This window comes from Calypte anna, chromosome Z, assembly GCF_003957555.1.
Source record: "Calypte anna isolate BGI_N300 chromosome Z, bCalAnn1_v1.p, whole genome shotgun sequence".
In the NCBI taxonomy this organism is placed as follows: domain Eukaryota; kingdom Metazoa; phylum Chordata; class Aves; order Apodiformes; family Trochilidae; genus Calypte; species Calypte anna.
Genome location: NC_044274.1, coordinates 14,035,006 through 14,062,541, shown reverse-complemented (window position 1 = coordinate 14,062,541; position 27,536 = coordinate 14,035,006). Strand labels below are relative to the sequence as shown.

The 27,536-nt window shown below is 41.6% G+C and overlaps 1 protein-coding gene across 1 annotated transcript in view; it reads right to left on the bottom strand.

Moving 5' to 3' along the window:
• The window catches only part of EGFLAM (EGF like, fibronectin type III and laminin G domains), a 72,906-nt gene extending 47,491 nt beyond the window's left edge, over nucleotides 1–25,415 (bottom strand). The window contains exons 1-4 of the mRNA XM_030467949.1: nucleotides 25,237–25,415; nucleotides 7,395–7,504; nucleotides 5,341–5,424; nucleotides 3,597–3,623 (exon numbers count right to left, since the gene is read on the bottom strand). Coding sequence (XP_030323809.1) covers nucleotides 3,597–3,623; nucleotides 5,341–5,424; nucleotides 7,395–7,504; nucleotides 25,237–25,351 — 336 coding nt within the window. The 5' untranslated portion in view covers nucleotides 25,352–25,415. The remainder of the gene's footprint in view (nucleotides 1–3,596; nucleotides 3,624–5,340; nucleotides 5,425–7,394; nucleotides 7,505–25,236) is intronic.
• Nucleotides 25,416–27,536: the final 2,121 nt, after the last annotated feature.

Below are 27,536 nucleotides of genomic sequence, written 5' to 3'. Positions count from 1 at the left end.
CACCAGTTGGCATACATAGCATAGATCAGCTTCAGACATTAAGTTCTGGTTTTAAATGGAGCATGGGTATGTGTGTATAAAAACCCAGAATTCTATACCTGCAGCCTACCCAAGGAGAAATGTAAATCACAGATTTACAAATTTTGACAGCATATACAATAAACAGAAGTACCAGGTTCCACATCGCAGGCTGTTTTGTGTGAAAAAGGCACCTATAAAAACCTCCTTTACAGAGATTTTTCTTCTGCTTTTCATTCTCTGCTATTAAAAACATTATTCGCAGTGCATGCAAAAATGTAGATACCTCCTTTCTTTTCACGTTGGAATAGACCTTAAATCCGCTTTTCCAGTTGCAGTAAAATAGTAAACAATGCCAACATTTTATTAACTGCTAAATTTCCTTATGACCATCTTTTGTACAAACTCTCCCTTTTTATTCTTTGGGGAACTTACGTTATTACTACAACACTATTAGGCAACACCCTGCCATCTGTCATTTTGCTAGCTGCAGTTTTGGAGCTCCATCACCGATTTCCAATTACCATGGACCATTATCCTGTTTTTCCATCATTCTCCCTTGATCTGCTTGAATGATTTGAATTCATCTGGGAGAGAATATACCAATGTTGGAAATGTAACTGCCAAGAGAGAGGCAGCAAGAACACTCACACAGAAAGATTTATCTGAGTCTTACATTCCCATAGTTGAAGTGACCCAGATCTTTTCAAAACATGGTGTGAAAACCCAGCAAGTCCTCCTGGTGACAGTTCTGATGTTTCTGCTCCTGTATTTCCATCCTTCCTGCCATACATATTGCCTGTCTGTATTTAAACTGTGTGCATTTGATCCTGCTGGCATCCTTTTATATTACATTCAATCTTCTGAAAAAAGTCCTTCATTATGTGTGTTATTGCTTTCAGACTATTCAGGAACTTGGCCTCTGCAGAGGGTGGGATATTGTTGTACTTGCCTCATATCTTTACCTTCAGATTCAAGTCTAGAACAAACTAAACAGAATGAATCTCATTAACTGCAAGGCCAATCAAGACTGAAGTCCTAATAGCTACTTTTTAAGGTTTTTTTAAGTTTAACAAGTGTATCCTCAAAATCTTAGCCAGGTTCTGTCTTGCCTTACACACACGGATACCTGCCTATTTCTTCTGGCAATGTCTTCATACAGTCTGTATCTTTGAGATCAAATTCCTTCTAATATTTAAAATCAAGACATTACTGAACACGTAAAGATTCAGGACATCATCAAACTACCTTGATACATGGCATTCTCAGGGAATACCTACCTCACATCAGAGTACTTTCAAATTAGATTCTGGAGAAGAAAAATATTTCCTTACACTTCGCTGTCCAGGAACCTGGGTGTACATATTTCATATTTAGTTGGGTTTTTTTCTTCCCTCTTATATTTAGGAGAACAGTCTTAAACCCAGATTTTCTCCACCCCAGAAAAGACAAGAGCAGCCTCACAGATATGTAATTGAGATGGTATGTGGAAGAGTGAGCTGTCCATCATTTCTGTAGTCTTTATTTCCACTCAGATTGCTTCTGCCATTCAAAGCATTATATTGGACATTACATTATTGATGAGTCTTTACCAGGCACCAAACTCACTTTCTTGTCTTACACAACCCTCTCACTAAAACCCTGCAAAATGACATTTGGTATTTTCATTACAATCTCACATGCTTGAATGGGGCAAAACAACATCTCTTTTCTGTGGTAGGGGGGTCAAATGTGTGCAGAAGCCTTATACCGTGACCCTGCCCTGCCACCGAGCTTGCCCTTCCTCCAGTGTGCTGAAACTGAAATCTGGATTACAAATTATCTTCCAAAGAAAACCTGTTTTGTGTTTTTGTGTTTTATTTTAGCTTCAATTAAAAAAAAAAAAAAAAAAAAAAAAAAAAAAAAAAAAGCGCATCATCAAACGCTATCTTACAGCACAGCTGCAGCAACTGAGCAACTGAGCTCTATTTAATGACACTTGATCCACTGTCAACTCATGCCCTGCACTACTGGTCACTCCCCTTGTTATATGGGTGTGTTTGGTGATTGGAAAAGGGATCACTATTGCTTTCCAGGGCTCTGTGACTGGCATAAAACCTCACACCTTTAAAGCCTGTAGCTTTTTCTTCCTTTTTTTTTTCCTATTTCTTTTTGTGTTCAACTTTATTAATATTGTGCCCAGTAGAACAACTGCCTTATTAAACTGCACTGCATCTGTATTTCTCCTGGCTGCTCTCACATCTTCTCTATTACAAGGTGGCATAATACAGCTTTAATGCATTATCCACCCTGCTAATGCACAGACACAAGCACATACACACAGAATCAGGTTGCCCAGTTCAGCTCTTGCTAGGACAGCCTCACACAGTCCAGAGAAGCCTCTGTGAAAGCAGAGGGGTCATAGCCAGCACCAGCAGAGGAGACAGTAACAGAAACATGAACTATGCAGACTTTACCACAAAACTATTGCAGATTTCTGTAGAGTTTGGTATGAATATAACAGAAAGCATTTCAGTGAAAACACCACTTCCTGAGGATTAATGACAGCTGGGAGTTTATTAATCCCAGTCAGTCATACTTTTCCAAAAGTACCCCTCAGAAGTGTTATTTTTCTCAAGAAGAAAAAAAGGCACCCAGCATGGAACTCTGAAATGCCATCATCCAGGGTTGGCTCTGCTGGGATGGAACCAGATAGTCCCAGTTCAAGCACATCCTGAGGTCTCATCCAGACATCAGCCTCCTACAGCACAACCAAACATCCCTTAATTCAGACCATGAGAGCTGCATGAGATCCACAAACTTTTTTGGGATTTCTCCATTCCTAGAAGAGATCTCAGAGAAAAAATAATTTGCAAGACATTGTTGATGTCTCAGTTAAACACTGAAGTCATTGCCCTCATCCTACCTAAACCCAAGCACCTCCTACTTGCATCCCCTCTCACTCTCTGCCCAATCTGTTTACTGCTCATAGGAAGCAGACGGGACTAAGTGCACAACTGGAAATAATTAATCTGAGTATTTCACCAGCTGCAAAGCCATTAAGAGGGCTGGTATGTCTTTCAAACCTGTTTTCTACTAGTTGTTAAGTCTCCCACTCCTTCCTCCTGGGCGTTCCGTGGCTGGCTTCTTCCCGTGCTCCTCTCCCTCAGCTCTGGCTCCTCTCCATGTCCTCTCCAATTGCCAGACTGCTTTGTTCTTTCTTGTCACTCTGTGTTTGACTATTCATCTGTCCCCATCCCCTGTAGTTCCTGCTGCCTGGATATAGCTCACAGATATATTACACAATTTCCTCCAGAAAAACAGGACAACCATAAGTACTTTTTGACTGATGGGACATTTTATTGCTAAAATTTGCTAAAAAGGAAGCCACTATAGCTAAAATTTCTTCCTTTTTTACCTTTGAATTTTGAACTTTAGCTACTATTTACCATATTTTGACTACAAAGATCCTGTGTAAGTGCTAAAGTAGAATCAAGATCTTAAATCAATTTTTCTGTGCAAATCTGTGGGAAAGTCAGGGAAGTTCAATTTCATTTTGAATCACAGATGCAATGAAATTTGTGTGAGGCAATACTTACAAAAATTGCTTGTCCTTCAAGCTGACCCTGGGAAAAAAAAAATAGGGATTGTTAATGAAGTAACATGCTAAAAAGTGATGGCAAACCCACATAAATAAGAGGTCAGGGAATTAAAATAAGGTCAGTGCTGCAGCATATAGAAGTCTATGTGGCTGTTATTAATGTGTGTAAGTACTGGGATACAGACTGTTCTCCCAGTAAATATGAATTACTGCTGTCAGGATTAAGATTAAAAAAACAATGAAACAATGTGTTGTTTGATCTTTGTTGACACTACTAGGAAGAATGTTTTTTTATTGGGGAAAAAAAAAAACAAACCAAAAATCAGGAGAGGAATACAGAGATAAAGATCAGAAAGGAGAAAATAATGCATTAATAAAGAAACGAAGTATCACAGGAACAAGATTCTTTCACTTGCTGTGATGCCAGGAACCTGCAAGTCAGAACCGACAACCAGAGTGACGGAAAACTGCAGGAAGTCTGCACATCCCTCTCACTCACATTTCTCAGGGGGAGGGTTTCTGAGCAGTGCCCAGCAGGATCAGGAAATAATCAGTGAATGCACTTGACTGAACATCAGGTGGGGAGGCTAAAGTAAGAGGGGTGAGGAAATAAAGGAGAATGAAGACCAACAGAAAAGAGGTGAAGAAATGAATTTTGAAGAAGGATCACCAAATTAAAACTGGAAATCCTTCAGTGCTCCTCTGTGCACATACATAAGTGAGCCTTTGAATTCTGTGCTGGTAGTGTTGCTGGCTTATGGACAGACTGCCCTTTGCAGAGCGTGGTATGAAAGCTGCCCCCTCACAGTGCCCAACCTGAAACCTTCCTCTGCTCTCTGCCTGAACAGAGACTGGAAAACCTCTGATTCTACCTTGCTGAACTCAAAAGGCAGCTTCTTCCCACTGTGGAGGCACTGGCATGTTTCAAGAACCCCCTTTTAATAGTATTAAAACCATCCAGATGCACAAGGGAACTGTTTTAATCTCAGCACTAATTGATCAGTGGTGCAGCAGAACAGGATCGGTGGCGATAATTCACAAGGGAAATTTAAGGAGAAATCAGACAGAAAAAGGGAAGGTGGAAAGACAAAGGCAGGGTGAAATAAAGCAAAGTAAAAAATCAAAGAAGTACTAAAGGAAAAAAACAGAACTAGAGGAAAGAGAGCAAATGGGAAACAAGGAGGAAAAGTAGTGCTTTCAAGAAAAAAAAAAAGACCCAGAAGCAGAGGGAGTCTTCTAGGAGACAGATTTGCACAACCGCAACTAAAGCAACACTACTGAGCTTTGAATTCTGTATTTCCTGGGGCAACAGAGATAAAAACACACTAAAAACTGTGTGTCCTTTGACTTACACACCTGTCTCAGAGACCATAATACTCACGCACTGATATTCCAGCTTTAACTGTGCATAGAGTTATGTGATTCCCCTTCCATGCATGGAAATGTACAGAAAATGCATATTAAAAATGAAAAGCCCTGTTTTAGTAGATGTCAAAGGTCAGTACAATGAGGAAGCAAGTAAGTCCCTACAGTTTTACATGACAAACTAGTCTGACAACAAGGAACAGAAGTGTATTAGACTGACTAGATTACAGAAGAACATTGTGATTTCCCTTTGCTCAATGCCCAGAGATGATCTGAGGCTTGGATCCTCCACAAGCCAGCAGCAAACCCACAGATGCATGTTCCTATATGCAAACTCCACTCCAGTGCTCAGCCTGTTGATGAAAAGAAATACTCACCATGCTAAGCATATCCAGACTCAGAGGAACATCGTGTGAGAGCTGTTTAACTGCTTTGTCACCTTCAACCTCTGAGTAAAAGACCTTGGGAAGAAGACAAAGTCAAGCCAGTTAATGCAATAACACAATATTGCAGAGTGACTTTAAAAAAAATTGCATTGCTACCACATCCTGGACAGCATTTGAACCTATGTTGCCCTAGTTTTTCAAAAGCAAGAAAAGCTTCCTATTTGCTAGTGTTGTCAGGATAACCAAAGGACACCATCTTACAGTGTACACACTCAACTGAAGTGAAAAACAGCCAGGCTTTCAAGGCAGACTTGAACTGACACCTTGAATTGTGCATCACTTAGCCATGGCCACCTTGGACAGCTGAATACCTGTGGGAATGGTCTGCACAAGTTGGGTATTTTGCTTCATATAAGGAAGCTATTTACATTACATGATTATGTCATTTAAAAATTGTTGCATCATAAATGTCTCTTCATGCCTGTTTCTATGTACTGCAGAGTAATGAGCCAAGGAGAGCCTGTGCACAGAGATCCTGAAATGCCAGGGGGTCAAAAGTTAAGATGAAGTGAAGACAGTTTGGGTACAGTGCTATCAGTGCTCTTTGTCATTGGTTTTATCATCATGCCACACATGGAATCACAGAATGGTTTGGGTTGGAAGAGACCTTAAAGATCATCTAGTTCCAACCCCCCTGCACGGGCAGAGACACCTCCCACCAGACCATGCTGCTCCAGGCCCCATCCAACCTGGCCTTGAACACTTCCAGGGAGAGGAAGCTCAAGGTTGGAAAATGAACAAGCTGGGATGCCTGATGTACTGCACGAACAGTGAAAATAATCTGTGACTTGAGACAATGAAGAACATACAGCAACTCTTTGAAAAACATCATGTTTTATAGAAAAGGCATGTACACACTGCCCCTCTGTTTTCATGCAGAAGAATGGACTCAACTACACACAGAGCCCACCTGAAGTGGGGTCTGGCCATAGCAAGTGCTTGCTGGTGTCCTAGATGACAAGCACTTTCCTAACAATAAAAACAACTGTGCAGCTGGGAGAATTGGTATCATTTATATACCATGGGAAGAAGAAGCAAGAGTACCAGAAATATCTATTTCAGGAACTTTCCTCAGTCTTTTAGGGTACATCAATAATAAAGGTAGTCAGAAGTTTTCTGTTTCTCACCTTTCTATATAAATCTAAATTTTGGATTACTTTTCCCTGAAAACTTTAAGTCCTTCCATGGGAAATGTTAACAAAACCATTGGTGATTTAACCATCCGTGATTTTTTTTTTGTTAGAGGAAACCATCTAACCCTACTTGATATTACACATTTTGGTGTGAAATCCCCACTGACTAACTTTGATTTTGGGATGAGCTTCATCACCATGGAATACCTCTTGAAGCAATAATGAAGAATGTTGGGGTTTTTTTCAATTAATTTATTTTTATTTTAAAAAATTTATGGAACTTAAAGAAAACATCTCTTTTAATATATTTAAGGCTGTGTCTAGGCTCCCAGGGGGGCTATGCAGTACAATATGTATCCGGGGAAGAGGCATCATGAAGCTCTACTTCCCACATATGTGCTTCCAGTCTGGGAGGGCTTAGAGGTGTAGTTTGGAAAAGAAACTTCTGCTAAAGGAAGCCTCAGTCTGGAAGGATGAGTCAAAGGACCCGAACAGCCCTGAAATCAACATGAGTGTTCCTTCATATGCACAGTGTAATATCAACTTCTCTCTTCTACTTTACTGTTTTATCAGCTGCAGAGAGCACCAAGATCCTCGCATGGAAAACAGAACAGAAAAGCAATCTAACTCCATTAGCATCCAACCCCACTTCCCATCATGGAACTGATTCTGAAACATGGACTGCTTGTTCATCTCAAAGGTCCATCCACCCAAGCCCCCTCTCCCCTAGCCACCCTGTGGGCAATGGCAGGATTTGCTACTGGAGAGGGCTCTCCTGCTTGCTCCCTAGTGCCACAGGTGTACCCAGAGGGGTCCTGCATCCCCACCCCAGCAGCACAGAGGGTCACTCACCGTGTAACCTGTGATGGTGCTCGCATGCTGCTTCGGCATCCGCCACTGCACGCTGAATGCTGTGCAGTTCAGGGAATCCAGCAGGATGTCAAGAGGAGGCCCCAGCCTATCTGCTCAAAGAAAAATAACATTGTGTAAGAAGCCACAAGATATAAAGCCTCTCCTTTAGTGACCCCGCAGGTATGGCTTGGAAGAACAGGTGTGTGCTGCCCACCTCTCATGCTGCCAAACACAGCTCATTACTCACACTTGACTTGGGTGCACCTATTCCTTCTCCTGGTAGGATAGTGGGAAAGAGGAGGGAGACATCCCCTCTCAGTGGCAAGGAGCACATAGGACAGTGGCAAGGATCAGCTCAGGACACATCACTGACTCCTTCAGCCCTCTCTTCACTGCCCTCCACCCAGCGTTCACATCCAACAGAAACACCCTGGTGTGAGGAGAACCAAACCAAACCCAAAATATGTGACTTCTTTAGTCCCTTGTTATCTTGACATGGGCCAAGAGACCCTCTTAGTGGTCTGCCAATAAGCCTCAGGATCACCAAAAGCCTCTACAACATCTGTTCCTTCACAACAAATGGGACAGGAAATTATTTAAGTAAGAAGCAAGTTTAACTCGATGAGAAGGACACATCAATTCCTGCCTGTCCCTCTGCAGACAAAGATGACAGTGATGAGATCTCTTGCCATCAGCACTGCCACTATCAGCCCCATCTCTCACCAGCTGCACTGGGACTAGGGAATTTTCATACAGCTATACTCGTCTCACAATACCTCATCTCATTACAACATTAATACACATCTGAAAATATAGCAGGATGGAAGAGAAAGGAGTCCTGAGACCTATATCTCTAGTAATGCCTTAGCAACTGCATTTGCTAACTGAGAAAGGGGCCAGAGGAGGAACGTCTTGCTCTGTAAACCAAGCAAGCTTTTTAGCACAACTCCAAACCACCACCATCTGTGCTTTTGAAACCAAACCCACCTAAAAAACAGCTGTGACAGAGAACCATTCAGACACTTAACAACAACTTCATTTTTTCCAAGGCAACACTTCTACTATATTTAGGTTTTTGCGTGCTCTTACCTATGAAAACCTGAAGTAAGGGATAAGATCTTAAGGAAACCTTTTTCTTTTTCTTATTTATTTCCCCATTTTTTTTTCCCCTAGCTCTGACAAAATGTAAAGTGAAAAGCTAGTCGAGGTCATTTTTAGAGGTGAAGCAAGCCTGCATCAGACTTACGCTTGTCATTTCCACCAATATATTTGATTTGACACTAAATACAAAACTTAACAGCTTACAAACTCCACAGAGTTTCAATGGCCATCAGCACTTGAGTTGTTAAAACAAGAGCAGAACAGATACTCTGTCCTTATCAAACCAAGCCTGCATTTTTTCTACTGCTATGAAACTTACGGTTTATGCTTCTTGATTTGAGTGAGCAAGTATGGCCAGGTGGGGTCCACATATCTCATTTAACACTGATGATTCTTTATTTTCCTGCACTTTAGCCTATTTCTTTACCTACAATGCTAAAAGAGATCCTGGACAGTGCTAGGTGCAATCATGAAAGAAGAAATATATAAAAGAGGTTTTAACAGACTGTAGCTTCTCTCTCAACTCAGTCCCTGTCAGTCCCTGTGTCTGAAGATTTGTCCCTTCTTACCTAAAAAATTCACAGCAGACTCTCTCCTGGGCAGGGCTGCCCAAGGACTGGAGGTGATGGGCTCCTCACCAAGAACTTTTTTGTTCATTTTTATTATTGAAAAAAAACAGTGGGGTATAAAAAAACCCCAAATAATACACCTTCGAAAAAAGAGACTCCCTGTTGTATGTGTGGGGGTTGTATTTTCTACACACCCCAAGGATCTTTCTTATAACTTCAACTTGAAAAAAATTATTATAACATCAAAAAAAAAAAAAAAAAGTTTGCATAGCCATAATAGGACATTGCAACATTTACACATTAATGAGAAAAAAAATGTACCTATGGATCTACCTACATGAATTGTCATCATTCTCTGCAGTGATCTAACCTGAGTTAATGGGAACATGCACAAGAAACCCAAGCCATCATCCAGATTCCCATTTTCACCTCCCAGATTGCCATGTTTCCCAATGGGTAAATCAGGCAGATGAAGTCCCCTCCCAGCCCATATCTGGGGACACCACCCTTCCCATAGATTCCAGGGAATGGGCACCAAGCACATGCTAAATGGATCTTCAAGTGAACAAATAACCCACCCAGTGCTTCAGGCAACACAACTGAGAAATCTGTATGCAATTAAACATGTTCCTGTGATGCTGGAAAGGACACAAAGACAGGGACATCCACACATTTGTATGTCTACACAGCATATGGCAAAGGTTCAGACTCCCAGGAAAGCCTACCTGGAAAGGTTTTGAGGGTAGCACAAGCCCCAGACCATGTCTGTAAGTCACTAATGACATATTTGAGGAAGGAAAGCAGTTCAGCCATATGCATGAGAGCCAAAACATGACATGTTACTTGCTTCCTGGGCCCTCACTCATTTTATTTGTTAACACAGCTTTGGTCTCATGGTTCACTGCTTGGTTCAGCAGTAGCTGGACCATAGACAACCACATACCACCCACGCATACCACCCAGGACTGGGGTATGGCTAACTGCATAGGCAGAATTTCAAATTCATAAAACACTTTTCCAATCTTCACAATACCCAATTAGGTAGATGAGTATTACAGCTGCAGCAGTAGTAAAGAAAAAAAAAAAAAAAACCACCAAAACATTCACTCTTAATGTTTCTGTGTTGTCTTTGTATTACTTTCTAGAGAGGCTCTATGAGACCAGTTTGCTGGGAGGCAGAGTTGCTGAAACAACATGTTTTAATCAGCAATGACAAACACTCACATAAGGCAGGCCTCAAATTCATATTCTGAATGCACTATAGGCCAATAAAATTACTTACAGAAAGTATTTGGTGAATAATTTGGAACAAAAAATAAATTTGAAAGAATGCAATCCATTTGCAGGCTATCTGCAAACAGAGAGGCAACATCTGTTTAATACGGAGCCATGCCATGAATTATTGACCCATCCCTACTGAACACCACAATCTCTGGTTCGCAGCTGGTGGCAGAGACACAGAGAGCCAAACACCAACCTCAGTTACACTGGTCTATAAATTGTCACTGGACAAGTAAATACTACCTTAAGTCAGGGAAAATGAGAGCAAAAAGACAACGAGGTCTGTATATCCACCCTCCCTGCCTGATTCTCCCCACAAGTCAGGGAATACCCCAAACACAATATAGGCTGTGGCAGGAGGTGTTCTTGGGAACCAGCTGTAAGTGCCACTGGAACACAGAAATGTCTATGCCAGCACCCTCAGACTGCTCAGCAGTCCAGCAATGGTTTGGGGAGTGTGCAGGACCTTCTCACCACTTTGCTATGTCCTGCCCTTCCCCTGAAAAAACCCTGTGACACGTGGGCACATTGTGCTTGCCCTACTGGGAACCATGTTGCCTCCCACCTAAACTTAGAAAAACAAAAATCCAGTCCAGCCCTGCCCCATGCACAGAGGTATTTCTTGGGGAGGAGGAAGGGCAAGACAGACAGGAGCATCTCATGCAGTGTGGTGGTCCCCACAGTTTGCTGTCACAACTCCTGACCCTGAAGCGTACTGATGTGAGACTGGGGACTCAGATTCACTCCTAGTCGCCAGAGTCTAAATTTCACACAGAAATTTGGCAGAAAGCAAAAAAAAAAAGGCAATTTTTGGACTGAACTCTTCCCTTATAACCACGACAAAGTTACTGTGGGACCTGACACAGGCAACATTTATGCCACTGAGATGCTGGATATTTCAGGGCTTTGAAACGATGGTGGTGCAGCACTCAATCAAAGCAGTTTGTCAGCTGATCACAGCTGTTGTAGTACATATCACTGCTTTACTAACAAATCATTTTGAGATAAATACATGCTTCAGGTATTTTACAAAATATCATGCATTAGGCACACTAAAAATGTATCTTAAAACTGGTCTAAACGTTTATGTTTTTTGATACAAAGGTCATATTTAGACTATAAAATATAAAAATAGTTTTCAATGGTAAAATTCTTCAGGTATTTGTAGTCTCCCCCTGCAATTCCCCTCTTCCTGTCATTCAGCAGCACATCTCTGCTAATCTGGTAGCACCATGCACAGCACAAAACACAACAGAGCTCCTTCTCTTCTGCACACAGATCAGCCCAAGGAGATAAAATATATCTACAGCTGGTACACACTATCAAGATCTGCTTCAGTGATCTTGATTCCTACCTGCAGATGTCCCCTGCATGGATCCTGTGAACACCTAAGAAGGCACGGAAATTAGCTCTGATTGTAATAAACAAGGAACCAATTTATATAACAATAAAATGAAACCCACTCTGTACAAACAGAGGCATCCCCCTTTCTGGCCAGCCAGGCACAGAAAGGTCAATATTGTCCAAAATGCTTTGGTGAAACTGGTGAAGGCAGCAGCTGCTGTGGTCCCATACAAAGAAGCCTGCAATCAGGGAAGGTGTACTCTTGCACACATTATCACTACACTTTGTAAAAGTACCAGCTACAAGAAAATAATGAGGACTTGGCTGCAGATAAACAAGGTTGAGCTGACAGTGATATTTATTTTTTTTTTTTATTAGAGCTGTTTTCTTTCCTGTCTATACAACTATTTGGTTCTGTGCATCTATAGATGCAAGAACTGCTAAACCAGTAAAGAAGTCACCAAAATCACCAAACAAGCCCTGTGGGCCAGCTGAAAGGTACACGAGCCCTCTCCCTAAGCTGTATTTCATTTTACCATTTTAAAATAATTGCCATGATTTAATTTTTTGCTTCACAAAAGAAACTCAAACTAACTCAGCTTATCCCATCAGTACAATTGCCTGTCATGCACATTGCAGCTCCCACTGCCACACGCCTCTGCCTGTACATTAAACACCCACAGGTACCATCAGGGTGGCCACAGGGAAAGTACCTCCTGGGAAAGGTCCCCCGACTGTGACAGAGTCACACCAGTGTCCCAGGGTGCTCCTTGCCATCACTGCATCCACTGGCAGAGATCTCACTTCCATGTCTGCCCATGTGATTCTAAGCAGAGTTAACCCGGGTGTGTAATGGGAACCCCTCAAATTAACCCACCCACTGCTCCCAGCCTAGAGAGGCTGAGTTAGGCAGTGTTCAGGAGAGAACACTGCTCAGAGTTCAGGAGTAATCACTTCAGCTGTGAGGGTGTTCTCCACCCTCAGCTACTGCAAGAAAACTGCTAGTGCAGATAAAAGCAAGTTCCTTTCTCCTTCCAGTCATGACACAACCTCGAAATCTTACTACAGTTATGGAAAAAAACTCAGCTTCCAAAAAAGTACATTTCTTATGTTCATCAGGGTCACATCTGAAGTGCTTTGGGTGAGTTGGTACTTCTATATTAGAGGAAAGTTCAAAATCAGTTTAAAATTTCAATTACATTATATTAGGTAACACTGGCTGAAAACTATATTTTAAAATTATTTTCATATATAAATATTTTAAAATATAAAAACAAAATATTTAAATAAATTAAAATATTAAATACATACTTTTAAAATGTTTAAATATTTAAAATTATTCATATATTATCTAAATATCTAAAAGGGGGCTGAACTATTTTTTTAATTACATTTTGCATTTAATTTTGGATTTCCTTTTTAGATGTTTTTGCTGTCTCAAAGGATGCAAGTAGTCACAGGTACTTGCAGGTCCTGAAATAATATATAAGCAATACAACAGAAAAAATACACATGCAACAATATGGTAACTCACTTAAGGGAAAACAAGTGATTCATTTCAGCCTTATTAGTTTGTGGTTTGGAAAATTAAAATTTTTACATTTTCTGCACTACAATTAGAGCTAGGGCATAGGTTAACAAAATGAGATAACCCTTTCATTATGACTTGTGTCCCATTAAAACAGATAAATTTGTTGATGAAATGCTGGCTGTCACTACTAATGTGTCACAATATAAGGAAACACGAAAGACTATTCAGACTAATTCTAAATAGAAGTTTTCACAACATTTTACACAGGGAGAAATTCCTCTGGATTTCTTTTATTTCAAGCATTATTTAATTCAGTTCACCAATTCATGTAGGGAAGAAAAAAACCAAACCAAAACAAAAACCTGTCCACTTGTAGAGGAGAAATCAGAGCATTATGACCTATTCACTCTCTCACTGAAATATAAGTGAAACTCTCATTTGCAAAAAGTAATAGGTTCTTTCTTGTGTCCTTTCTTTTTACACACTGAACAAGGTTATGCAAACAGCATGGTGGAAACAAGACAGCATGACAAACTGAAAACAAAGGTCAGGAAATACTAAATGAAAAAAATGTGCCATCTTTTCATCTCTTTGAAGCATTTTCCAGCTCCCACTGCCCAGCAGCAGTATATAAGAGCTCAAGAATCTCTCAGTCACAGCAACTACAAAGGACAATGACTTGAAACTGGAAAATCTGAGCCAGTCTCTCCTGGCCCTGCTTGTGGCACTCTGAGTAGCAACATTAACATGGAAAATATTAAAAAAAATAGAGAAATATTGATCATCATTGCTTTGAACAAGTCATCTACTTGCATCTAACAAGTCATTGCTAGTGCACTGCACCCCAGCAAGAGGAAATCCAGTGGATCATCAGCACACAGTGAGTGCTGATGCAGAGACTGCGGGGGATATGGCCCTGCAGGGTCATCGTGGTTTTCCACCCACACTGTGGTGGGCAAATCTTTGGAGAGACTAAACCAATCTCAGTTACTCCTTTAAAGACACTGGAATGAACAAAATGAAAAAAACCCTCAGTAGTATAATAATAGCAAGCATGTGATGTTTTTCTGATGCAGTATATAGCATCTATTATCTGCCCCAGGTACATCTGAGGTGACGGTCACTGCAGTATTTACAGACCAAGGAAGAGGAATGAAGGACGCAATCAGTGCAACAGCTTAAGCTACAGTGCAACACAGCAAATCCCATTAAAAACAAGCAGTCATGATATCAGTAGTGAACTTTGTTGTGTGTTTTCCTTCTTTGCCTTGGCAGATCACAGAAGAGCAGGGACAGAGATGGGAGTCCCATTCCCCTCTGCAAACTCCTGACCGGGTCAAGGCTACAAGTCTGCAGAGAAGCAAAGCAGAGAGGAGAGAAGCTCGAAGTGATGCACAGTGACTTCCAGAAGTGAGAAGGAGAAACTGAATTTTTAAATAATTTTTTAAGAGCTAGACATAAGAAAAAACTTCTGGCTGGCCTTGAACCTGCCTTGTCCCTGTGGATGTGTCCAGCAGCCATTGGGCTGTGGTTGGCCCTGACTGCCCTCCTACTGCCTGCAATCTCATCAGCTACCTCATTAGGTTTCAAATAATTAAAAAAAAAAATGAAACAAACAAAACCCAAAACAAACAAGCAAACAAACAACCTCTCTGGATAATTTATTCTGATTATTAGAATGTAGTTGAAAATGAGAAACAGCACTTTAACGTGTCTGTGCAGTGGACTTCAATAATCCATAGGACAGTGCATGCCCAGTGCATCCCTTGGAACACTCTCTGACCCCATGTCTACACTGGGACTGCTCTAGGAAGAGCAAAGACTTAAAAATTCACCCAGATGAAGGGCAGAAGCAGCTTTCCAGACAGAAGTCCCAATGGCATTGCACATGCTGCCTGGGTGAGACAGAGCCTGGGAGACACAGAGGAAACTGCACCAGAGGGAAACTGACATCCATAGGTGCAGTTTCATCCCACCACCAAGACAAAATCCATCAGCTCACTGCCAACAGCAAGGCTGAAGTCTCACACCTTCTCCTGCCCCATCACTTCCTCACTCCTCCATCCTTCTCCTTCCAGGCATTTACCTCCATCTTCCCACCCCAGTCCTTGTCCCTCCTCCTTTACACAATTTTGGGTTCTCTCCTCTTATGGAAGGTAACTCACTTCTGTCAGAAAAAAAATACAAAAAAACAACTGTTCTCTTTCTTCTGATGGGTTATCTGTCTGAGGTGCATGAACACTGGGGGAGCTCCAGAAAACATGACACTCCAAACACTACTGGAAGCAAGAACAGGAAAACATTGATAAAGTTTTCATACAGTGATTAAAGTTCCTAACTGAATCCTGGGCACTGCTGGTGACAATAAATTGTACTAAGCAGGATATTACTGTTCTGAAATAAAATTATAAAACAGAGATAAAAGTCAGCCTGCTACATTTTCTGAGCATTTATAACATGGGTAAAAGGCAAAAGAGAACCATATATCAAACCCTTTGTATATATTACCAAAAATACTGATTCATTATATATGTATATAAATAAAAAAGACAGCTAAGCTATAAAACCACCAAATAAATAACCTGAAAATTTGTTTTTCCATCAATCAATACCACTGAGGGGTGTATTTTTCAGATGTTTACTATACAAAGCTTATTATATTCAATTGGAACCATGGCAAAATCATTCACAATACTTAAAAAATGTTTTCCTTGATGTCTCTTAATCTCTCTGCTTTACCTACTACAAAGCTGTCTCTTGCTGAGACAAAATACAAAACTAAGCTCTTGAAGAAACAGGTTACCTGGTATAGCAAACAAAGTTCAAGGGGAGCTTCTGGCAAAAAATGGTCAGAAAAAGCAGCCATACATGTTATGGACAGGCATACAAAAAAATATTGAAGTAGAAAAAGGACAAAGCTGACCATGTGACAAGCAGCAAATCTAGGATGAGAACAGGACATACGGTGTCTTGAGTTCCCACAATCTCTACAAGTTCTGAGTAATTGTTTCAAATCATTAATTTGCTGGACAAACAATCTGGTCATGTCCCAGAGTACCGCATAAATAAACATGTGGGTTGGTTATCCCAAGGTTTCAGCATGGGCCTCACAGGGCTACACCACCTCACAGGGTAATGACCTCCCATCAAACATTTTGAAGACAAATGAAGAAAACACACTCTTTCCCTGTAGAAAGTAGAGCAGTTGGTGAAAACAGTGTTTTCACACCATGACAGGATAGAGGACAGCTCAAAGGAAGCTACACACCAGAGCTGAAATGCAGTGTTTCAAAAGATGCTTATGACAGTTTGGAAAACCAGAGAGAAGATGAGGTTGGAAGGCACCTATGGAGATCACCTACTCCAAACTTCTGCTCTGAGCAGGCTCAACTACAGCAGGTTGCTCAAGACTTTGCCCACTGTTCTTTTAAAATCTTTAAGGATGGAGATCCCACAAACTTTCCAGGAAAGTACTCAAGCACCCTCACTTTAAAAAAGTTTGTTGGTTTTGTTGTTTTTTTTTTTAATGTTTAAATGGCATGTTTCAGTTTATGTCCATTGCCTGCAGTCCTGCAACACTAAGGGCAACACTTAGAAAATCTGGCTCCATGTTCATTACTCCCACCATACAGATACATTGATAAGATCACTCCAGCCATTTACTCTCCAGGCTGAGCTGCTTTTATCTGTTCCTGATAAGATCTTCAAATTGTCTTTTGCTGTATTTGTTCCAGTATGCCCATGTCTCTCTTGTATTGGGCAGTCCAAAACTGGAACAGTCCTACAGATGGGTCTCACCAGTGCTCAGTAGAGAGGAACCATCACTTCCCTTGCCAAGCTGACAACAATGCTCCTAATACAGGCCAGGATGCTGCTGGCCCTTTTGCTGTAAGGGCATATCCACCAGGGCACTGCCAATGCTCGGTGATCCTAACCTGGCTGGAGAAAACAGCTCAGCTGCAACTGTGACTTTATCAAAGGCTGCTGAAGGCCAGGTCAGGGAGGAAATCTAGCATTTTCTCAAGGACCAGGAAATTCTTCTCTGGCTCAGTTCCTCCATAAGAAACAGGGTAATTTCACTACCTTCTGCAGTCAGGAAGTTTCTCCATTCACCAGCAATATCAGTAAAAAACACAGAGGAAATTCTTTGTCTCTATTAAGTGACAGAAATAGAAGTGCTCTTTTTTAAACATGAATCCCCACAGTAATGTAATGTGGGAGGTGGCTGTGAATCCAAAGAGCCAGTAACAGGCAGTGGGATGTGAAAGCTGGGAGACTCACTGGGATGAATGAAACCTTCTTTGCTGCAGGACACAATGAGACATGGAAATACATTTCAGCACATATAAATGTGTAAGAGAACAAACAACAAATCAACCAGGCTCAGGGGGGTTGGATCTTTATTACCTTTAAGGTCTCTTTCAACCCTAACCATGCTACGATTCTGTGATACAATGTACACAAAGCTATCAGCTCTCTAATTCTCTGAAAGTGTTCCCTATTCCACCACGTCCTGCAGAGCCCAACCTGTTGCCCAAATCCTTACCAAGGCTGCCTCACCATGCAAGGGATGCCCTTCCTTGGCATCAGCTTGTTAAACAGCTCCTTCTTTTCCCATTTCTTTCATCCTCCACATCTTTGGACTACACAGAGCTAAATGTCTTGAAAGCTCTCATCTCAACCAACTAAGTCCTTTAATTAGCATGTATATGGAAGGAGCTGCAGTTCTTGACTGGTACCAGAGCTCTGCAATTGTCACTGTTCATCTGAGATGGAGGCAGCAGCCCCCATGCAAGGGGTTCAGGCAGGCACCCAAACATCATGAAACAGGAACAGAAAACACCAGCAGTTGCTCTCTGTATTCATGGCTGGAGTACCAGCTGCAGTGCCACCATCTCTGTAAGCAGCCGTTTTCATAAAAAGCCTGTTTTAAAAACTTGTTGTCTTCTCCTTGATTATCTAGAAAGCAGAATATGAAATGGATGAAATATTTCTGTTCCAAGTAACAAATTCTGGCTTCTCTTATCTCTAAACCACAAAAATTCTAGTCCTAGACACTTACTTTCCATCATCTGTAGTTTGACAGTTTTCTTTCATGATTTTATTCCTAAAATTATGTTCTCACGCATGTGAGAATTTGTCATTTGTGAAATTGTCTATAACCCCTTTGACCTTATGATTTTTTTGAGAAGAATTTAGAGCTCAGCAACACAAAGGCAGTCTTGATTTAAAACCATACACAGGCAATAATGCCTCTGGCACAACAGAAAGATCAGAATTATTTCTGTATTTGAAAGCAGCTTGCTGGACATTCACAAGATGCTTCTTTCCCTTCATTTCAGGACAGAAATTCCAATTGCAAATTCCAGATGTTCATAGGTGTTGATATTTGACTGCACCATCATTTCCAGGGATAACAGCAACTTTAAATTACTTTAAAAATCCAGAGAAATGTGAAGAAAAATTTAGCTTGGTATTCTTCCAACCTCAGAGACCTTTCTGTGTCAATCACACCAGTCTGACCATCCTCTGAGGACACAGGAACACTAAGGACACCTCAGAACAACTATTTTCAATATGACTGTTATCTGCATTTACATAAAAAGTTATTATATACAAAGGTTAATATATAAACATATATATATAAATACATATATAAAAGGTTAATATATACTTAACTGGAAAGACTCCATCATCACTTGGTGATACACTGAGAAAGCCAAGCACAGAATGTGTGTTAGCACTTGCACATGGTTTTCTCCCCTCTAGGTCTAAAATATTATCCAGGACAACTGCTGGCAATGCTTGAATGGATATTTTTAAGAAAACAAAGCTGGTGTGTTTTGACTATACAGTTATCTGGCCAGCAAGTCACTAATAGAAGAACAGGTTTCCCCCACTATGCCACAGCTATCCTCTTCTTTTTGAATAAAAGTCTCACTGGGTTGATGTTATGTGGATTTATGTTTCATCAGAAGACACTATCCTGAGGAGCAATCCTCATGAGTGGTCCTTACTCCTGGGTGTAGTTACAGCATGCTCAGAACTAAAACTAGTGTGAACTTGGTGGTTTTTGCTCTGTACACCTCTCTCCTGGAGGTTTTTAGGGATCATCACACACCATATCATTCTCTAGGTTTGAGCTGGTTACCTGGCTGTGATGGGGCTTTCACCCTAAGCTTGCAGTTTTCAGTGGCTTATGCCTGCTCAAAGCAGTTACTTTCAAAGATTAATTTGGCTGTGCTTGCTCTCAGTTCAGTGACTCTGAAAAGTCTGAAAAAACAACATTCCTCTTTTGCTGTGGTTTGGATGTTCATGCTATATGAAATAAATAACACGGTTTTGATATATAATCTAAATAAACACTAACAAAAGCAAAGAAAATCTTGCCTATGCTTACCCAGAAGTATTCCCTTCAGATAGAATCAATTACAAATAACAGGTTTTGGGTTTTGCTTCATTTAAAGGGAGTTTTTTAGACAGATCATTTTTTGCACAGAAAACCATTAGGAAATTTTATTCAAGATCGCATATCTAACATAATCTCCTGTGTCCCTGTTGTCTAGAAAGTCTTTGATTACATGATGACAAACCACTGTAGCACATCCACTGATAAATATGGCACAAAAATGTACATTCCTTAATACATGAAATAATAGTCTGCAAAGACCTCTTTATGGTAATTTACTCAGACAACAGGCATTTTTATAGAGTTTAATAACTTTTTAATGTGAGAAAAAGCTTTCTGTAACCATTTATTTTAGGCTTCCACCTCTTTGTGGTGGAAAAGCTGTGAAAAGGTCCTGTCAGTCTTGTTTTGAGTCACTATCATGAGATTACATGAGGCTACATTAGCCCTGATTTTTTTTTTTTTAAATTTATTTTCAGTTAAAACACATTAAGGGGATACAAGCAGAACCAGGCATAAGGTTGAGATTCAGCAGAGACATGATCTGAGGAATAGGAAACTCCCAAGTGTACGCTCAGAGTCTGTGAGACACTTAACTCTCCCACTGAAGTTCTCTATTTTGGGACAGCAGGGTACTTTGCTGCTCCTATGGATGTTTTTTCAAAGAACCACAGTGTGTCAGGGCTCGGGAGGGACCTAGAAAGATCACTGGGTCCAGACCAAGATGACCCAGTGGAGGCCACACAGGAATGCATCTGGGAGGGTTCTGAATGTCTCCAGAGAAGGAGCAGTGCCATTCAGCTCAAGAACATGGATCTCACTAATGGATGTGCTCAGTCTCAATGAGCTGTACACAGTACACAGCTGTGCCCTGTCTAGTCCAGTGTCCCTGTGTATTTGGCAGACAAAAAGAGGGTGTTTCTTCTGAAATGTACACTGGAAGATATGGAGGCATCCATATCCATGTATTATTACGAAGGCACTGCTTAGTAGCCTCAGCTAAAATTGGGGTATACTTGTGCTAAGCACCCTACAGAAGTCCTATTACTAATATGGCATAGGTAGAAAAGTATAAAAGCACAAAACCACTCCAGCCCCATTTTAAAAATGGAAAATATAGCCTGGGAAGGACTGGCAAACCATCACAACAAAGGTGACAGCACCAGGACACAGAGATTTCCCTAGTGCCTTAACTACAAAACAACCCCTCTTCACCAAAGCACCACTGGGAAACCAAATATCTGGTCTGGGGATAGTTCCTCCATTTTTTTTTTTAAAGTTTCTTTGTTAATTTTACCTTTCTGAGCAATGGTGTAAGTCTGTACAGTAGTTTTAGGGGTAGCATCAGCAAAACAGTGCCCAAGAAAAGCATTCACCCAAGGTTTCTTTTATGGTGTAAAGCAGCAGTTTCAGAATGGAAAGGACAGAATGCATTTTGTTGAGAATAAAACTAACAGAAATGCGAAAGCAGACTTCAGAATTAGTGACTAGCAGAGACACACCAAGTAACAATCTCAAGTGAAATAATTTATTGCATTCCCATTGCTGCCCTGGAGGGTATTAGGAGAATGTTCATATCTGTGCGAGGTGGTGCTAGCAAGATTTACCAAGAAATGGGCATGAGAGGCACAAAAGCAAGTACAATCAAAATGAAAATGTCATGCAGCATTGTGACACCAGTAACATCCAAAATGTGATAAACAAGGAACATAAATAATTAGTGCCTGGTTGGTTTTATTGGTGTTGGAGAGAGTGAACAATGTGATCTGGTTGCAGACCTTTTGGCCCATGACAGGAACAATAAAGGATATATATTAATCTCCCTCCAGATAAATTATTCACATCTTTTTTATTAGTTTTAGCTCACAGATACACAGTGGCTCTACCAGTTCTCTATCCTTCACACCAGGAATCATTCAACTTCTGACTCATTCCTTTCCTAGACACTTCGCATTTCAGCCCCTCACCCTTGCACACTTTACATGCAGCACTTAATATGCCAGCGAATGACAACTTGCTCCATGGCTGTTACAAAATCTGTGATATAAAAAAACTCAAAGAAGCAACTTTCTTCTGAAAGTCTGCTCCATGTTCCCTATCTGTAGACCTGAGTTTCAAGGTAGTTTGACCTATTTTGGTACCTAACTAAGGATAGATTCTCAAGTGTTCCACATCCAGCAGCTCATACTATAGCCAGATTTTCAAAAGAATTCAAGTATCACAGTGCCAAGCTCTGGGAAAAAATAATTTACTGTACTGATGACCAGGGAGCAGGGCTCTTTCAAAAATCTGGTCCTGATATTGAATGCTATACCCTTGTAAACTCTCCATACTTAAACCAGTTTGAATCCTCACATCAGTTTGTTTTCCTTTACATACAAAGCCAGAGATGCCGATTTTATGGACATCTGGGAAATAGATTCAACACAAGCCAAATTCTTTGTTTATATTAGTTGGCAAGCATAAGATAAAAATAAAAATAGTTTTTTAAAAGTATTCTTTAAGTATCAGATGTAAATATCTTATTTTTGCCATGCAGATCAACTCAACAGTTTTAGTATTATATAGGGCACTGGAACTTTACACTCTGATACTTAAAAAAGTAATAATGTAATAAATAAAATAAATAGTGCAACAGTTCATACCATGAACATCCATGTGAAATCAGCTAAGTGCTTGGCTCTTTCTGCTATAATTCTCTATAAAAGTTATAGAACCACTAAAATTCAATATTACTGTGTTTATATTAGTAGTAGTAAGATACACTGGGGGCTATGTTTAGGCTTTCCAGCCTTTAACCTGAAACTTGAAACAGAGGCAGAGAAAATCTGTGTCTTTGTAGAAGGCAAAAGCAAGAAAACAATGTGAGAGCAGCAGCATGACTGCCAGATTCTGGGAGTACAAGATTTAGAGAATCCCAGCCTAATCTGTTCTCAACTACGCTATTCACCACACGGTGTCTAAGGATTTGTTTTAAGCCCTTCCCGAAGTGTCTATCATCCTGTTTCCTTCTTTTCAGCAAATGTATCAAGTAACTGTAAATTAATGTTCAAATAAGTTCAGCAGTCATCCCTATGTTTCAAATTTGTGCGTGACAAAGTTTCCTCTGAAGTTTAATTTAGAAAGTTGCATCTGTAGCCATTTTACTATATACCTTATTTTTAACTTCACAGGCAGATTTCTCACTCTACTGCGTTTTTGGGATGACAAAATTGATCTTTGTAAGGTGATCCCTGAACAAAAAACTTGGAAAAAAGGGAGATGTATTTGTCTTTTTATTTTGACCCACAGGGCCTCCCAGTCAGCTCCCATTATTGAAGATGAACTGGTTTTATCACTTCTCTCTCAATACAACCTTTCACTTTCACCTCAGTTACAATTCCTGTACAGGTCTCATTTCTATTGCTATTTAAAGGGTAAAATGAAAGAAAGAAAGAAAAAAATACTTTAAGTTTTTACTTACTTACTTCTTCTCTACCCAGTGCTTTTAGATGTGCAAATTGATGACAGTTCCCTTTCACTCTGAACCACCCAGTGACACACCACAGAACAAGGCAGAGATGTGAGCTGCCTGGAGTTATACCTGTTCTCAGTGTTCCGACAGAAATATTTCACAGCAAGGATCCAGCCATGAGATCTTTGATGCCTACAATTGCAATAGCTCTTGGCAGAATGCAGAATGGATTTAAACAATTTACTGGTGCACAAAAACTGAGGGATTTTCCTCTTCAAATCTTGCTCCAAGTGGCTTTTCAAGTGTTTGCACAGATTCTGGAAAAATTGTTCCCACACAACACTTTCAGTGTTCTTCTTATACTGGGAATAAATAAAAAATTTTTTTTTAAAAAAGCCCCAAAAAAACAATCAAACAAAAAACCCCACCAGAATTGGGACAACAGAATCAGTCAGTGAACCTGAAATAATGCAAGATATATAAAAAATTAAAACTAATTGTACAGCTAACAAAAATAATGTATACACAATGTTACCAAATTAATCTCTTACACAGCACTACAAATTTGTTTCCAAGTTCTAAGCTCTTTTAATTCAATGCATAGGAAATAATTTCCACTAGGGCTGTCATTCCGCCCTGATTAAGGGAAACAAATATGTCAGTACATTAGAGGAGTCTTTAAAAATATTTACACATTTGCATCTCCGACTTTACATATCAAGAATTTTAATGCAAACTGCTAATCACCTCATTCACAACTACTGCCTATCTAATTTCCTCAAGTACTTATGGAAGCTATTATGACAACCATAAGGATCATGGTACTAGATCCCTGAAGAGACAAGGTCAGTCCAGTAAAATTAGCCATCTGTCCAATAAGGGCTTTAAGCTCAGGCTGTATTTAAGTATTAAGTTTCCAACTGTATAGACAATTTTTTTTTTCCTCACAAGAACAAGAGAACTCACAACATTGATCCTAAAAAAATCAGCAACATATATCTTTTAACACTTTAGAATATATACAAAAAGAGTCTGATCCTCCAAACACTTTATGAGCTGAGGCAGAATTTACTATACTTCCTATACTTTCACCTATGATAAACTTCCTATAATTTCACCTACCTGACACCAGTGAAGCCAGTGATCAAAACCAATGTTGATGTCAAAGACTCTGAGATGGTCTCAATGTGTGAAACCATTCTGGATGTCTTAGCACCACAATTTTTGAAGTATGCAGAATGTCAGACTCCACCATGCACTGCGTCCCATCTTACTGTTTACATTTTTCCTTACTGATTCACATGCTGCTGACTGCAGGGGTTGTAAAAGCTACTCAGAGTCCAGATTTTTAACTTTCAAGCACTGAGGACCATGTACCTCCTTGATCAATGTGAAAAACCCATGAGAGCCGTGGGAACAGGGTAATGCTCAGCCAGAAGCAGGACTTTGAAGCAAGTCACACCATGTTTGGTACTGAATAACTTTATTTTTAATGAAATTATTGATTTCCTAGCCAACCTTCTTTCACATTCAGTACTTCATATCTTACGTTATTTGCTACCACACACATAAATACCACGGTTGAAGCACAGCCTTTCCGACGGGAAACCTCTGATTGGCATAGAGGTTCACCTGGCTCCTAACTCTGCTCGAACAGTATCACAGGCTTTTTCTGGGGAAAAAACCAGGTAAAATTCGTGTGACTTCCTCCCACAGTAGCAGCCGTCAGGTCCTGGTCCGTAAGTCCAGCGAACCCACAGACACGGGGTGTAAAACGCCAGAGAAAATGGATGATACACGAATTCTGAAACTTCACATTCCCTGCCACCGCTTGGGCACCTGCGGGTGGGAGGGCAGCACAGGGGCTTTCAGGGAAGCTCCCGGACAAGCTGGTGCCACACGGCAGCTCCGCGACCACCCCCCAGGCTCCATCGGCGGCCGGAGGGGCGGTGGGCACTGCCTCGAGGGCATCTCCCTCCGACACACACAGGCACAGACACACACACACACTCACACACACAGGCACACACTCACACACGCGGCGCACACCCCGCAGCAACTCCAGTTTTAAAGGGACGCGAAACTTGTCTGGGTGCCATCGAGGCGCTGGACGGGCACCTCCCCGCGCCGGTACCTCTGCCCGTCAGCCTTACCTTGCCGGCGGGGGATGCTCCTCCGCGGGGCCGCCGCACACCCGATACATGAAACCAGGAGCAGGAGGGAGGCGAGAGAGGAGCAGCGGCCGTGGCAGCCTCCCGGCACCTCCATCTGCGCCTCCTTCCCCCGCCGCCGCCGGGCTCTGGTCGGCAGCCGGGCGGGGAGCGGAGCGGCGGGGCTCGCACCGCACCGGGCAGGGACGGGGAGGGAGGGAGGGAGGGAAGGAAGGGATGGGACGGGAAGGGAAGAAGGAGGCGGGGGAGGAGGCTGGGTCCGGCTCTGTGATGGGATTAGAGCGGCGGCACTGGGCACGGCTCGGCACCTCCCCCGCGGGGCGCAGCCGCCCCCCCCGCCGCTCCTCGGCCCCCGGCCCCGCCGTGAGGGTAACCCCCCCCTTTTGCCGTGCCCCCTTCGGCAGGCAGGATCTACCCCCCGGGATGGCCACTCGACCCCCCTATCCCCGTGCCCCATGGGAAGGTGTTATCACCCCTGTCTCAGCGGGGACTCCCTGCCCTCTCCCTGCGCAGAGGGATGTCCCCAGCTCCTTCCCCTCCTGCAGGACTGCATCGGCTGCTCATCTTCCCAGGGGGCACCGGTATTGACACTTGGGTTCATGTTTTCTTCCTTTTTTGTCCTTGGTTTTCCTGGGAGGGACAGGGCTGAAGTAGAAGCCAAGTACTGGGTTGAAGTCGAAGCTTGGGAGAGGATTCAGTGAGGAAGTTGTTGCTGAGTTAAGAGGATAAATTAAGTGTAATCCCCCCAGACGGAGGCTGAGACCTATCCAGCCACTCAGACTAATATGGAAACCTCTGTGAAGATTAGAGGTGATGGGGAGAGATGGGGGAGGAAAGAACGGGGAAGACGGGAAATTTGAGGATCCCACGAAAAAACAGGAAGGAGCCCAAAGCATTCCTTCAGAGCAATATAGCACCGGTGGAGTTAAGACCAAATCTTGCTTCATCCAGTATTCCATCTTTGAGAGCTAACAGACAGGAAGGTGCAAGAAACATTGTATGAGGCAGATGTGGGATTATCTGCCCTCTTCTTTAGGTCTCACCCTAATCTCGGTTAGTTAGAGATCAATTTAAATCCTGAAGCATGAGTTGTTATGTCTTGAGGGTTTGTGTGGCCTTTGTTTTGAAAATGAACTTCATTTGTTTGTTTTGCTGTTCACTTAGAGTGGGTCTTTGAGTGGGTCTGATGTCCATATAAATTATGTATGCTCTACAGTCCCTTTTTGAATTTTAATGAATTTGTAACACTGCAATATGTTCCAGGCTTTAGTTTTATGACATGTGAAGGAAAAAAAGCAGGAAAAGATCATAAAAAACCAATTCTGAGACAGGAAAATAAGGAAACTGTACCCTTTCAGGTATGAAAGAAGACAAGGAAATGGTGACGAGGTCCTTTTGGGGTGAAGATTAGAGGAAGGGAGCTGGAGTCCATATCCTGTAAAAGCACTGAAAGTACCTCAGAAAGAAGGTGGAGAGGAAAATTAAAGTCCTTACAGGAGGTAATGGAGAAGACACTGAGATCCTCAAGGACAGGGCAAGGAAACAGTAACCTTAGAAAGGACAGCATGTCAGTTCCAGGGTGATCCCTACTGGAAGAGCATGCCCAAGGCTGCAAGAATTAGAAATAAGGAATAGTTCTGTTAGTGCATTTGAGATGCCAGTTGTGTCTCCCTCACACCCTTATCAGCCTTCCTTTGCAGAGCTGGAGGAATTGCAGTATATGTGGAAGGGAGAAGTGCAGGGTCCATGGCTGGAGTAGCCAGCTGGGTCAGGGACTGCAGTGCAATGTGAAATTACAGTTCACAAGATAGATGATGAACTCTGGATGCCACATTTGCCCAGAATTCACACTGTAGAGCTCACTTGTTAGTAAAAGATGGCAGAAAAAACATGAGCAGAGGTGGAGAAAAGCTGAGTCTGTTCTTTGTATATGGTCCAAGAAATCTCCCTCCCTCTGTCCCTTCCTCCCTTCCTCCTTTCTTTCTTTCTTTTCTTCCTTCCTAGCTTCCTTCCTTCCTCTATTTTTTCTATCCTTTCACTCGTCTGGAAGCACTCATATTGCCCACTCTCTCCCATGCACACCTATCTACCAGAAGTAATCTGTAGTTAAGTAGTGGTTCAACTTACTGAGACCAAATTCATCGGATTGCAAAAGTTCATACTGCTGAGTTTCAGGCAGCTGTAACATTCAGGCAGATGTTGTAATTTTAATTACAATTTTGGAAGATTATATCTGCAGTATGCAGGCTGGAAATTTGTCTTCTGCTATGAGTGGCATATTC